We start from the raw sequence: 15,192 nt of genomic DNA on the forward strand, positions 1-15,192 counted from the left end.
ATTGACTTGTTCTTTATCTTAAGTATTGTATTTGTTCCCGTTTTGTTTTTTTACTTTAAAATAAGATATGTGCAGTGTGCATAGGGATTTGTTCATAGTGTTTTTTTATAGTCCGGCCCTCCAACGGTCTGAGAGACAGTGAACTGGCCCCCTGTGAAAAAAGTTTGGGGACCCCTGAACTAGTGTGTGCCTACGTCCACATATCTGTACAAACTCACGTGCATACGTACGTACTTACAGGCACATGTGTGCCCGTGCATTTTATCTGTGCACGTCATCCTGCATATGTGTACAGCAGGGGTCAGTAACCTATGGCTCGCGAGCCAGATGTGGCTCTTTGGATGGCTGCCTCTGGCTCACAGACACATCTTTAATTAAAAAAAATAATAACATTAAAAATAGAAAACATTCTCCTGTATCACAATCCACTCATTTCCTACCGCTCATGTTCATGGCTGCGGGTGGCTGGAGCCAATCACAGCTGTCCTCCGGGACAACAACACATTTTTATTGGATGATGCCTCATGTCCACGGGTTGTTGTATGGCTCTCACGGAATGACGTTTTAAAATAGGTGGCGTCCTTGGCTCTCCCAGCCAAAAAGCTTCCTGACCCCTGGTGTATAGCTATTACACACACATTTGTGCCCGGGCACACGGGCACCCATGCATGTTTCGGTATTGGTGTGTATGTGCTCCTACACACACACACACACGCCTTTGTGAACGCCTATGGATTTATATTATATATATTTTCTCTGGCACATAAAGTAATGAGAAAGGCTGTCTATTTGCACATTGGCTTTGCATATGTGCTCATCTTTGCATATACACACGCATGTGCACGGTGCTGGTGTATTCACACAGGAGCCCCTTTGCAGAGGCAGACCTGTTGGTATCTGCAGGCATCTGAGCAGAGGTACTGGGATATGCGTGAGTTCACAGTGGATTCCTTGGCAGGCGTGCGTCTGTGTAACACCTGCGTGAGTACGTGCGTTGCCATCTGTGTGTTTCTACGACTGTGTGTGTGTTTGCTTCTGCAGAGGAATGTGTGTACGTGTGGGCTGTGTGCGCACACAGGCGTATTTGTGTTCGTTGGATTTGGATTTGTGCATGCATCCATGTCGGTGGCTTGTTTGTGCGTTTTTGTTTTTACAGAGACAGAGTCAAGAGAGAGAGGGTTAAACAGGGACAGACAGACAGAAAGGGAGAGAGACGAGAAGCATCAATTCTTCATTGTGGCACCTTAGTTGTTCACTGATTGCTTTCTCATATGTGCCTTGACCGGGAGGCTACAGCAGACCGAGTGACCCCTTGCTCGAGCCAGCGACCTTGGGTCCAAGCTGGTGAGCTTTTGCTCAAACCAGATGAGCCCGCGCTCAAGCTGGCGACCTCGGGGGTCTCGAACCTGGGTCCTCCGCATCCCAGTCCGACGCTCTATCCACTGAGCCACCGCCTGGTCAGGCTGTTTGTGTGTATTTTCCGTGTATGTGTGCAGACATACTTGTGTGCGTGTCCGTGTGTCAGGGAGTATGCACAGAGAAAGAAGGAAGAAGACCGGTGATGTGGACAGCTGGGTCCACGCCGGTGAAAGTGCAAAGTCACGACTTCTATTCCACACCCTCTGCGCCCGATGCTTTCTACGCCCTCCCGTGAGCCCGCCTCTGTCCACAAACTTCTGACATCATAAAAAATATATCTCTCGACCTTGTTGCTGGAAGGTCACCCGTGTGGAACAAAGGCATTGGGTCACTGCAAATGAGGACATTAAGCCACGTGTGTCTTACGCACCCAACAAACACTGCATTTAGATACAGCGAGAGTCACTGGAACTAGCGTGCTCTGCTGAGCGGCTCGGGGACACTTGATCTGTGGACAGCGTCCAGCACAACTTCGGGAAACGCCGCCTCCAGGAAGCGGTCCTGGATTTTGGCATTTTGGGAAAACGTCACTCTCTCCCTCGGGGATGTCGTTTTCTGACCGGTCTTCTGTTGATTTACACATTTACTGATTTGAGGTGTTTTGGGTTTTTTTGGGGGTAACTTACAAAATAATTACTCTGATATTTGCAGCGCCCACCTGGCACCATCCGTCGTGATGACCATAGGACTGACTCTGTTCCCTGTGCTGGACGTGACGTCCTGTGACTGTGCTGTGACTGCCCACCTGTGCCTCTCGGTCCCTTCTCCTTGGTCACCCGGACCCCCACCCTCCCTGCCCTCCGGTGACCATCCATCTGCTCTCTGTGTCCGCGAGTCTGTCTCTGTTCTGTTTGTTTATTTATAAGATTCCGCATACAGGTGAAATCATCCGGTCTTCGTCTTCCTCTGCGTCACTGATTTCGAGGTCCATGCACGGGTAACTGTGTTGCAGATACAACACAGTTCATTCCACGCCGATAGTGTTGTCACTGCCCAGGGACGGAGCCCCCCTGACCGGGCGAGACCGGGCTCTCGTGAACACGGAGACTCCACACAGGGGACGGAATCCCCAGGAGCAGAAAGACCAGCATGCCTGTGATTCTGACACCAGTTCCGTCGAGGGACGGGGTCTGTGTCTCCTCCCTTTTATTATAAAAGTTATTTTTATTTATTTATTCACTTTAGAGAAGACAGACAGAGTCACAGAGACAGAGAGAGAGAGAGAGACAGAGAGAGAGAAGGGGGGAGGAGCAGGAAGCATCAACTCCCATTATTTGCCTTGACCAGGCGAGCCCAGGTTTTATTTTTTTGTTGTTTTTTTTTCGTATTTTTCTGAAGCTGGAAACGGGGAGAGACAGTCAGACAGACTCCCGCATGCGCCCGACCGGGATCCACCCAGCACGCCCACCAGGGGTCGTTGCTCTGTTGCGACCAGAGCCACTCTAGCGCCTGGGGCAGAGGCCAAGGAGCCATCCCCAGCGCCTGGGCCATCTTTGCTCCAATGAAGCCTTGGCTGTGGGAGGGGAAGAGAGAGACAGAGAGGAAGGGGAGGGGTGGAGAAGCAGATGGGCGCCTCTCCTGTATGCCCTGGCTGGGAATCGAACCTGGGACTTCTGCATGCCAGGCCGACGCTCTACCACTGAGCAAACCGGCCAGGGCTAGCCCAGGGTTTTGAACCGTTGACTCAGCATTCCAGGTCAACTCTTTTTTATTTTTTTAAATTTTTTAAAAGACTTTATTTATTCAATTCTCAGAGGAGAGAGAGAGAGAGAGAGAGAGAAAAGGAGGAGCAGGAAGCATCAACTCCCATATGTGCCTTGACCAGGCAAGCCCAGGGTTTCAAACCGGCGACCTCGGCGTTCCAGATCGATGCTTTATCCCACTGCGCCACCACAGGTCAGGGAACCAGGTCGACGCTTTATCCACGGCGCCACCGCAGGTCAGAGCTGTCCCCTCCCTTTGATGGTGGCTGTCTCCCGAACTGTCCAGTCATGATGAGTGTGACGTGGCAGTGTGGTCATCTCTACAAAATCCCGGGTCAGATAAACCAGGAGGAGGAGTTCCTGCCTCCTTTTCCAAGATAGTGTGTCTGGGAGAGAATCCACAGGATTTGGGGACAATCCACACCCCTGGAGGGTATCTCTCCGAGAACCACGGGGTCGACCATCCCAGCGGCGTCCAGACAACGGGCAGTACCAAATTCCCCCTGCAGGAGAGAGCCATCTTTCATGTCTGCCTGGGCTTCCATGCTGGGGACTAAAACCGTCCCAAATTCTTGTGCCCCCTCCCGCCCCACACACATATTTCCAGGCAATGAAATAGGGATGGGGGTTCCCTCGCCTTGGGGGAGGGGGGTTAGGGGTGGTCACCCAGCAGGAGTCGCTGGAAATGGTCCACCTCACGGAATAGGGGTGCTGGACGCAGGTATGGGATTCCTGGTTGAATTTAGGGGGGGGGTGTCCACAGGTGATGGGTTCTGAAGAAGGGTTCTGTCTGGCTCGCAGGGGGGTGTGGGGCTCTCCACAGCGAAGGACAGTCTAGGTGTCGGCTGTGAGCTGGCTTCGCCGGGTTTCCATCGGGTCAGTTGGGGATCATCTGCTGGAAAAGGGGTGTCCGATGCTGGCTGCGCCTTCCTCGCGGTGGCCACTGGCTTGCGGCACTCGGGTGGCACGGGACACAGCCGGCGGACAGTCAGGCAATCACTCGGGTGAGAAGAGATGGACATACTCACGTCTGCTTCCGCCGGGGCCCCAGTGGTCAGGTAAGAGGGACAGGAACTGGACACCACCCCCCAATCCTCTCCCTAATCTCCTTAAGGCTTAGAATACCCCATTCACTCCGTCTCTACTATGTGTTCCCTAGACGTGCTAGGCTTGACAGCAAATTGTTTAGCTAGGAGGGAGACCTATTCATATGGACGGTAGCTGGATCGGACCTCCGGTGTCAGATTGTATCTATCATCTACCTATCTATGTATCTATGTATCTATCATCTATCTATCTATCATCTATCTATCTATCTATCTATCTATCTATCTATCTATCTATCTATCTATCTATCATCTATCTATCTATCTATCTATCTATCTATCTATCATCTATCTACCTATCTATCATCTATCTACCTACCTATCTATATAACATCTATCTATCTATCTATCCATCATCTATCTATCTATCTATCTATCTATCTATCTACCTACCTATCATCTATCTATCTATCTATCTATCTATCTATCTATCATCTGTCTACATCTATCTATATAACATCTATCTATCTATCTATCTACCTATCTATCATCTATCTATCTATCTATCTACATCTATCTATATAACATCTACCTATCTATCATCTATCTATCCATCTATCTATCATCTATGTATCTATCTATCATCTATCTATTTATCTATCATCCATCTATCTATCTATTCATCCATCAATCTATATATCTATGTATGTATCTATCATCTATCTATCTATCTATCAATCATCTATCTATTTATTTATCATCCATCTATCTATTTATCTATCATCCATCTATCTATCCATCCATCTATCATCTATCTATCTATTTATCTATCATCTATCTATCTATCCATCTATCTATCTATCTATCTACCATCTATCCATCTATCTATATAACATCTATCTATCTATCTATCTATCTATCATCTATCTACCTATCATCTATCTACATCTATCTATTTATCTATCATCTATCTATCTATCTATCTATCTATCTATCTATCTATCTATCTATCTATCTAACATCTATCTATCATCTATGTACATCTATCTATCTATCATCTATCTATATAACATCTATCATCTGTCTATTTATTATCTATCTATCTATCTATCTATCTATCTATCTATCTATCTATTTATCTATCATCTATCTATCTATCATCTATCTATCATCTATCTATCTATCTATCTATCTATCTATCTATCATCTATCTATCTATCTATCTATCTATCTATCATCTATCTACCTATCATCTATCTACATTTATCTATTTATCTATCTATCTATCTATCTATCTATCTATCTATCTATCTAACATCTATCTATCATCTATGTACATCTATCTATCTATCATCTATCTATATAACATCTATCATCTGTCTATTTATTATCTATCTATCTATCTATCTATCTATCTATCTATCTATCTATCTATCCATCCATCCATTGTTTCATTCATCCATTCATCTATCTATCTATCTATCTATCTATCTATCTATCTATCTATCTATCATCTATCTATCTATCTATCTATCTATCTATCTATCTATCTATCTATCTATACAGCGAACACTCACAGGACCCAGGTGGTAAGAGTTTGACAATGGGGACAGTCTAGGCAAAGATTCTGGCGTTTGATGGGTCACCACATGTGCCCGTGAGTGCGTCTGGTTCTATTTCCATCATGCTAGCAAACGTCAGATACTTAGTATGGCTCCGTCTTCATGGCCGTCTTGAAGGGGACCATGCTCAGTGAAATAACTTGGACAGACAGAGGTAAAAAGCCTACGACTCCACTCCTAGGTGGGATACGGAAACTCGAAAAGCCACCAAGAAATCTAAAAAGACCGACAGATAAAAGCTGACGGACACACACAGACGGCAGTACGGTGCTCCCCAGAGGGAAGACGAGACTTGGAGGGGGTGGGCGCACCCCACAATACACCGACGATTGTTACATCACACAATCGTAGACCGGACACCTGTCTAGTCTTTTTGAAGCACTGTCACCTCCACCAGATACGCTCAATTTAAAAATAAAAGAATCAAAACAGAGGGCCAGGTCTCGCTTCCCTGGCAAGCTCTGACTGCGGAGCATAACCGGCGTAGTTGTCAGTGAGTGAGATGTCATGCCTGAGATTGGTTGACGGGAGTGAACCCTTTGAACCAATCACACGGGCGGGAAGAGGTAATAACGTCCTGGAGGAGGGTCCCCAGGAAACTCTGCAAAGCTTCCACTTCCTTCTTGGACGCGAACAACACCATTGCCCGGGGTCAGGGCTCTCGGAGGAAGCTCATGGTTTGAGGTCCATCTATTCCAAGAGCAAGCTCAAGGTTCGATGTCTATCTATTCCAGTGGTGGTCAACCTGGTCCCTACCTGGTCCACTAGGGGGCGTTCCAGCTTTCATGGTGGGTGGTAGTGGAGCAACCAAAGTATCAATAAAAGGATAGATTGAACTACAGGTATTGATCGACTTACGACCTACGCAACTTACGACCATTCGACTTGACGCCCACAATCGCTAGCCACGACTGCTGCGCATCTGGCACCGCAAGCATTGTGCAGGTGGGCGTACGTACGACAGTGCGGACCAGCTTCCGGCAGCACTACCATCTCCGGGTGCACCGTTTCAACTGTTATCCCAGACTCGGTACAGCAATTTGTCTTTTGTGTCTTGGCTATTTCTCATCAAACCCCTCCCGAGATGTCTACCAAGAGGAAATTGTCTTTGCCAATATTAAACCAGTTGTACTGGTAATGCTGTGTTCTACTTAAATCTGACGAATGTAAAAATAAGAAACAAAATGGTGTCGAGATGATACAAATGGCATAAAATGAACAAAGAAAATTATAATATATAACAATAATGAAAGAAAATTATGATAAAATATGACTTAAAGATTTTTATAACATCATCTCACAGTACTGTACATATAGCCTACTCAACTTACGACCAGATTGTGTTACGAGCCGTCTGTCGGAACCAATCGTGGTGGTAAGTCGAGCACTAGTAAGTTGTTTTAGAAAGATTGATTCTGCCAAACTTAGCAAAAATCCAACACAAAGTACTTGGTAAGTAATTATTATTATATGCTTGAACTTGCTGTCACTCTGCTTTGTAAATTTTATAAAGTAAAGTGACTTCCTTACTTTATAAATCACCATGACTGTGGAACCGGTGGGCGGTGAGAAAATGTTACTACTGACAGAGATACAAAAGTGGGTGGTAGGTATAAAAAGGTTGACGACCCCTGCTCTATTCCGTTTGGTGCAGTACGTTGATGATTTTTTTTTTTCCAGCTGGTCGCCACGTATGAAAGCAGCGTGTTCGATTCTGAGGACACCCGTGCTTTGGGCATATTTACGGCAGTTTGAGTTTTCTGAATGTCTGCAGAAGGGGAGACGGTGACTCCCCGAGTCGGTTTCGTCGTCAAGAGACAGCTAGACAGAAGGGTGGGTGTGTGTGTGTGTGGATATTGTTGAGTCTCACGAACAGGTGTTGATGATTTTAATAAGATAACACCCGTGAAAACGCCCAACAGTCGCACGTTCAGACGCCCCTTTGCCACAAAGTATCAAACCCGTGCAGCGTGGCCCTCAGGCCATCATTTGAAAAGCGATACACTCGAATGGAAGATGTTCCTAACAGCAGACAAACACGCCCATGGAATGGAGCCCAGATCGTTAGGCATGTCTGAGAGAACCTGACCTCCGCCCCCCACCGGGGACTCCTCTCACGGGAGTGTGGGGTTGCGTGTTTCTGTCGGAACCCAGACCCCTCCCCCCCCCGCCCCGCCCCGTCTGGGATTCACCCCAACTCACCGTTATTGACCAGCACGTGGAGAGGAAGGTTCTTCTGCTTGAACTTCTGCACGAAGCCCCGGATGGACTGCATGGACGCTAGGTCGCAGTATAAAAACTCCACTGAGAAAGGACAGAGAGAGAGAGACAGAGAGAGAGAGAGAGAGAGAGAGATGCATTAACTCCTTGTTCTATTCAGTTGTTCCATTGAGTTGAGAGAGAGAGAGGGACGCATTAACTCCTTGTTCTACTCAGTTGTTCCATTGAGTTGAGAGAGAGAGAGAGAGAAAGAGAGAGAGAGAAAGAGAGAGGGAGAGAGAGAAAGAGAGAGAGAAAGAGAGAGAGAGAGAGAGGGACACATCAACTCCTTGTTCTACTCAGTTGTTCTATTGAGTTGAGAGAGAGAGAGAGAGAGAGAGAGAAAGAGAGAGGGAGAGAAAGAGAGAGAGAAAGAGAGAGAGAGAGAGAGAGGGATGCATCAACTGGGATGCATCAACTCCTTGTTCTACTCAGTTGTTCCATTGAGTTGAGAGAGAGAGAGAAAGAGAGAGAGAAAGAGCGAGAGGGAGAGAGAGAAAGAGAGAGACAGAGAGAGAGAGAGAGAGCGCGCTCTTGTCACCTTCCTCGCAGCCACAGAGGCTGAGAACGCTGCCAAGCAAGGTCGCCCGTTCCCCAGCGGGGAGGTCACGGCGGATTCGAGAGACACAGTGCGGAACGGACCCCCCTCGGGGATGCGTCACTGTGTGGGGTCCCCTCTCTGAGCGCGGCTGGGGGGGGATCTTTGAGTTGTTTGTCATTGCTGGAACATGGCAGACTTTGACACACCATCAGTGCCTCGATTGCGTTCTTTTCTACGGCAAAGAGCCGAACTCCCCAAACCACCATGTGATCCTGGGAGGGAACCCCAAACTTCAGAGGGAAATCCAGACCACACAAGCGTTCAGAGACGTGACCACACGCTCGCAGGCGTGTCTGGGGGGGTGTCTCAGGACCCCCAGAGCGGAGGACGGCACGGCTCCCTCACCCCGAGGACCAGCGGTTACAGTGACCACACATCTCAGGGGTGGAAGGTGTCGCTGTTTTATGATCCCTGTAGACATCGTAAATATCACAAGAGCCCACGGGGCTCGCCTGGGAAAGGCCACATACACTGAAACACCGCCTGTTACTTTCCACTCAGAAAGGGGCGTTTGTAGGTCATGTACTTTCCCCCACAATCTTTGGCATCCAAAATAAAGCCCGCACGTGCCAAGGTTCGGCAAGTTCCCGGGTCAGAGAACCCCAAAGCGTGGCCTGTAGACGGCGCCATCCTCGGATGTGCTTGTTACCCCGCTGCTGTAAGAGGCCTGCCTGACGCTGTGGGTGTGTCTTCAGAAAAAAAAAAAAAAAATCAACAGTTATTTTCTGTTTGCTGAATCCATTGACTATTAAAACAAAACAAAACAAAACAGTAACACAGGGAGCTTCTATTTTGCATGGGTTTTTTTTTTTTTTTTTTTGTATTTTTCTGAAGTTGGAAACGGGGAGGCAGTCAGACAGACTCCTGCATGTGCCTGACCGGGATCCACCCGGCACGTCCACCAGGGGGCGATGCTCTGCCCATCTGGGGCGTCGCTCTGCCGCAATCAGAGCCATTCTAGCGCCTGGGGCAGAGGCCACAGAGCCATCCCCAGCGCCCGGGCCATCTTTGCTCCAATGGAGCCCCGGCTGCGGGAGGGGAAGAGAGAGACAGAGAGGAAAGAGAGAGGGAGGGGTGGAGAAGCAGATGGGCGCTTCTCCTGTGTGCCCTGGCCGGGAATCGAACCCGGGACTCCTGCACGCCAGACCGACGGTCTACCAGTGAGCCAACCGGCCAGGGCCTTGTTTTGCATGTTTTTAACATTCCTTTTGCTAGTGATTCCCTCTGGCTTTACTGACACCAGCATCCGTCTGCCTCCAGGATCACTGTGATGGTTTGGGATTTTTAAAAAGTCAGGCGATGCTTTTTTTCTTGTTCTTTGGGGGGGTGGGGTGGGGGAAAGGCTCTAAACGGAGCAGACATGTGGCTGCAGTCAGCTGCGCCCTTTGAGAAGGTGGCTTTGTGGGGCTGCTGTTCACATCCACTCACGAAGGTCCCCCCTCTACCTCAGCCCTGCGCCCCGCAGGGCATGAGAGCCCCCAGGACGGAGACGGGGCACTTGGGGGACCGAGGACGTCACCACACAGGGAACATGAGCCCGGACGCCAAACCGTCCGGCTGGGGAGTCCAGGGACCCCCCCCAGCCAAGTCAACGGGGGACTCGGCATGACTGGGGCTCAGCGGTCACATCTCCCAAAAACCCAAGTGGGAGCTGCAGCCCCCCAACAGTGCACATGGTCTCGGGGCGACCGCCCCACCTGGGCTCCCGGAGGGAGGGGGAGACGCAGGCGATGAGTTTGTGTTTTTTACGTGGAACACCAGACACACGACCTTCATTTCTGTGAGGCTGACTGCAGACACGGAAGGGGGGTGTCTTGAGACGAGTCCAGGGCACCCCCACCCCCAGGAGGCAAGAACAGGTACGTCGGCCAGGCAGAAACAAGAGTCCTTGGAGACCACGAAGGGGGTGCAAAGCTGGACGGAGAAGGGGTGAGCCCCTCCCTGGGGGTCGTGATACAAAAGCAACCCGTGACCTGAATGGGCAGCTCACCCGGTTGGAGCATCATTCCAATATGCCAGAGTTGTAGGTTCGATCCCCGGTCAGGGCACGTACCAGAATCGACCAATGAATGCCTGAATGAGTGGAACAACAAATGATGTTGCTTTCTCTCTCTCTCCCTTCCTCTCTCTCTCTCTCTCTCAAATTAATAAATAAAAATGAAAACCACAACAACGGTAGCCCCTACCGGAAGACCACATCAGAGTCTGTGAAAATAAAAAAAGCAACAAAACATCAGTGTCTTGATGATAAACTTTTCAAGCAGGGGTTTAAAAACAGAGGCGGAATACAGGATATCGTCAATAATATTGGCAATAACCGTGAATGCTCTCAGAGGGGGCACTGAGCGGACTTATTAGGGGGAGGAGGATTCCTTGGTCGGTTATCTATAGGTGTAATGATGACGTGGCAAGATTTAAATGAATTGTAACTCCACGTTAGAAGGAATAGAATATCGTACCGCCAGCAGCAATGAAGGAATACATTGTAAAACTCAAAATGAGATGCAATCAGTGAACAAGCAAAGGATCACGGCTACAAGTGGATGCTTCTCACCTCTCTCTTTCTCTCTCTCTCTAATAATAATAATAATAATAAATAAATAAAACCTAAAAATTAAAAAAAGTAAGTCAATACAAAGGCTGAAAATGATCAGAAAAACACAACAACAATACTGCAGGCTTGGCCCAATTCATGTAAGATACAGAAAATTCAAGAGAGATACATTCATGGGACCGAGACCAATCTACAGGATACCATGATAATCACGGATATTGCCACAGCTGTTTTCTTTGGAATAAGACAGCACGGCATCCTACAGAACTGCAAACACACATTTAAAAATATGGGCGCCTGACCTGTGTGGTGGTGCAGTGGATAGAGCATTGACCTGGAACGCTGAGGTCGCCGGTTCGAAACCCAGGGCTTACCCGGTCAAGGCACATATGGGAGTTGATGTTTCCTGCTCCTCCCCCCTTCTCTCTCTCTCTCTCTCTAAAATGAATACATATAAAATAAAACATTTTTAAAAATACGGACGCTTGTACGTTGCAAAGATTTTAGGACGGTGGGTCCCCGGTCCTAACTGGGCTGATGCATAGCTCAAAACAGGAACTTCTCAAGGAAACAAGTCGTGTTTCCGAGAGCGTGTTGACGATGACACCCTAACCAAGGAAATGAGGACTCATCGGACCGACGGAGATGAAAGGAACAGAGAAATTAGGGAGGAGAGGCAGTCGGTCGGAATGAAAGAGGGGGCCACGGAGGGTCATTTCCAGGGGTCCCCAAACTACGGCCCACATGCGGCCCCCCTGAGGCCATTTATCCGGCCCCCGCCACACTTCCGGAAGGGGCACCTCTTTCATTGGTGGTCAGTGAGAGGAGCACATTGACCTTCTCATTAGCCAAAAGCAGGCCCGTAGTTCCCATTGAAATACTGGTCAGTTTGTTGATCTAAATTTACTTGTTCTTTATTTTAAATATTGTATTTGTTCCCATTTTATTTTGTTTTTTACTTTAAAATAAGATATGTACAGCATGCATAGGGATTTGTTCATAGTTTTTTTTTATAGTCCAGCCCTCCAACGGTCTGAGGGACAGTGAACTGGCCCCCTTGTGTAAAAAGTTTGGGGACCCCTGCTCCAGACTTTCAAAGAACGGGTCCTTCCGCCTCCTCCATTTACCTACTCAGGGCGCAGGCAGAAAACACGGAGCGGGTGCGTCTTACAACAGAACGAGGGGAGGGAAAAGAAAGAAAGCCACAACCGAGGGACGTCTATCAGCTGTACAAACACACTTGAAGACACGGAACACCAATGTCAATTAAAGATCAAACAAACAAATAAACAAAAACACTGCCACTGGGGATAAACGAAAACCAGTGTGTTTTAGCACTAGGGGGAAAAAAAAATAAAAACGTAAGATAATTCAAGAGAGGGCCATCGGCTCAGAGAGATGTTTTCCACTGTGACACGTGTCTTTTAAAAAGAAATAATTCGGTCAACAGAGTGACTTTAGGAAGGAGCTGGAGCTGCCGTCCCACATCCGAAGCCCCAAAGCTCTGGACGCTAAAACAGGATGGAATGAATGACCTCTGCATGGGGTGAAAAGCAACCTGGTGTCCCCCAAGCGCTGTTTGCAAAGGTGACCAGACAGCAGGTATGTGACCACTGCACAGACAGCTACAGGACTAAACACATTGTTTAGAACAGGGGTCGGGAAGCTTTTTGGCTGAGAGAGCCATGAATGCCACATATTTTAAAATGTCATTCCGTGAGAGCCATACAACGAATGACCCGTGGACGTGAAGCATTATCCAATAAAAATGTGGTGTTGTCCCGGAGGACAGCTGGGATTGGCTCCAGCCACCCGCAACCATGAACATGAGCGGTAGGAAATGAATGGATTGTAATACGTGAGAATGTTTTCTATTTTTAACGTTATTATTTTTTTTTATTAAAGATGTCTCTGTGAGCCAGATGCAGCCATCAAAAGAGCAACATCTGGCTCGCGAGCCATAGGTTCCCGACCCCTGGTTTAGAATCAGCGTCACCGTGTCACGTCACCTGCACCCATAGCATCGCCTCCCTGCTGTGGCTGTCACTGTCCCCTGTCCCTTCTTCATAAATACCCATCACCTTGGTCTCCTCATCTGGACACTATCTGGGCTCCCGCCTGAAGCAGGGCTTCCCGAGAAGCTGTTCTGTCTTATCTCATCCCTTTGAAAGGCTTTTATTTTTAGGTTATCGATGCCTTCTTGCGGCTGCACTTTTAGAAACTTCCCGGGTTGATTCATTTCCGTGAGGGGGATTAGCATTTGTCTGCGTGATCCCGGGGAACGGTGCAAGGATCCCAATGTCACTTGTCCCTCTTGGAAAGCACCTCATCCCTCACAAGGAGGTGGAAGGCTGGCTGCCCCAGCCCAGTCTTCCGGCAGCACCCGGAGGGGGGGAGGACCCGCCGTCTCAGGGTAATTAATGCCAGTGATGGTGTTGGCGTGCCACCGTGGTCAAGGACACACAGCACCAAGACACGGAAGGTGCTGTTTCCGTGCCTGCGATGATTTAGTTCAGTTTTGCCCGATGGTGGACGGCTTTGATGCAGACTGTGTTTTCTCTCTCTCTCTCATCTGCTTTTCTAAAAAAGAAAATAACAGTTTCCCCACCCAGAATATCACGGAGACATCGCCCTGCACGAGAGCTCGTTCCGTCCACGGCAACGGGACAAACGTGGGGTCTGCAGAGGGCGCCCAACAGCATGCCTCCCGCACAGCGCGTGAAAACCAACAACCCCGCCTCCGATCCTTCCTTCCTTCCTCCCGTCCTTCCTTCCTTCCTTCCTTCCTTCCCTCCCTCCCTCCTTCTTTCCCTCCCTCCCTCCCTCCCTCCTCTTTCTTTCTTTCTTTCTTTCTTTCTTTCTTTCTTTCTTTCTTTCTTTCTTTCTTTCTTTCTTTCTTTCTTTCTTTCTTTCTTTCTTTCTTTCTTTCTTTCTTTCTCTTCCTCCCTCCTTCCTTCCTGCTTGCTTGCCTGCCTTCCTTCCTTCCTTCTTTCCTTTCTTCCTTCCTTCTTTCTCTCTCCTTCCTTCCTTCCTCTCTCCCTCTCTCCCTCCCTCCCTTCCTCCCTACTTCCCCTCCCTCCCTTCCTCCCTCCTTCCCTCCCTCCCTCTTCTTCTTCCTTCCTTTCTTTCTTTCTTTCTTTATTTCTTTCTCTTTCTCTCCCTCCTCCTTCCTTCCTGCTTACTTGCCTTCCTTCCTTCCTTCCTTCCTTCCTTCCTTTCTTCCTTCCTTCCTCCTTCCCTCCCTCCTTCCCTTTCTTTTTTTCTCTCTCTTTCTTTCTTTTCCTTTCTCTCTCTCTCCCTCCCTCCCTCTTTCCTAGTATGTTTTCTTTCTTTTTCCTTCCTTTCTTCCTTTCTTACTTCCTTCTCTCTCTCTCTCCCTCTTTCCTTCCTGCTTCTTTCTTTTTTTCTTCCTCCCTCCCTCCCTCCTTTCTTTCTTTCTTTCTTTCTTTCTTTCTTTCTTTCTTTCTTTCTTTTTCTTTTCAGGAGAGAGGAAGGTAGACAGTGAAACAGACTCCCACATGTGCCCCGCCCAGGATCCACGGGGCAACCTCATCCAGGACTGATGCTGGAGTACCAAGCTATTTTTAGTGCCAGAGGCCGATATACTCCAACTAAGCCATACTCAGTGTCCAGGGCTGATGCTCGGATCAACAGACCCTCCAGTTATGGGAGGGGAAGAGAGAGAGAAGGGGGAGGGGGAGGCATGGAAAAAGCAGATGGTCACTTCTCCTGTGTGACCAGGGATCAAACCCGGGACATCCTTATGCCTTGCCAATGCTCTATCCACCGAGCCACCCACCAGTGCATAGAGTCAGTGTTTGAGACTCTGCTCGTGCCCTGTGCGTATCTTGAATAACATAAGAACTGCTTGATAATGCTCTTCCACAAATGCAGCATGAAGACAAAAAAGAAAAAAAAAAGTCATAACTATGAGCTAGTCACATCCCTTGTTGTGTGGTGACACGGACATTCGAAAATCCAAAGACTA

At 48.3% G+C, this 15,192-nt stretch overlaps 1 protein-coding gene across 1 annotated transcript in view; it reads right to left on the bottom strand.

Annotated features, from left to right (window-relative positions):
• Window positions 1-15,192, bottom strand: part of DHRSX (dehydrogenase/reductase X-linked) — a 97,078-nt gene that overhangs the window by 13,593 nt on the left and 68,293 nt on the right. The window contains exon 4 of the mRNA XM_066357683.1: window positions 7,993-8,094. Within this exon, the coding sequence (XP_066213780.1) occupies window positions 7,993-8,094 (102 nt within the window). The remainder of the gene's footprint in view (window positions 1-7,992; window positions 8,095-15,192) is intronic.

The sequence above is a fragment of the Saccopteryx leptura genome, chromosome X (assembly GCF_036850995.1).
Source record: "Saccopteryx leptura isolate mSacLep1 chromosome X, mSacLep1_pri_phased_curated, whole genome shotgun sequence".
NCBI classification, from domain to species: domain Eukaryota; kingdom Metazoa; phylum Chordata; class Mammalia; order Chiroptera; family Emballonuridae; genus Saccopteryx; species Saccopteryx leptura.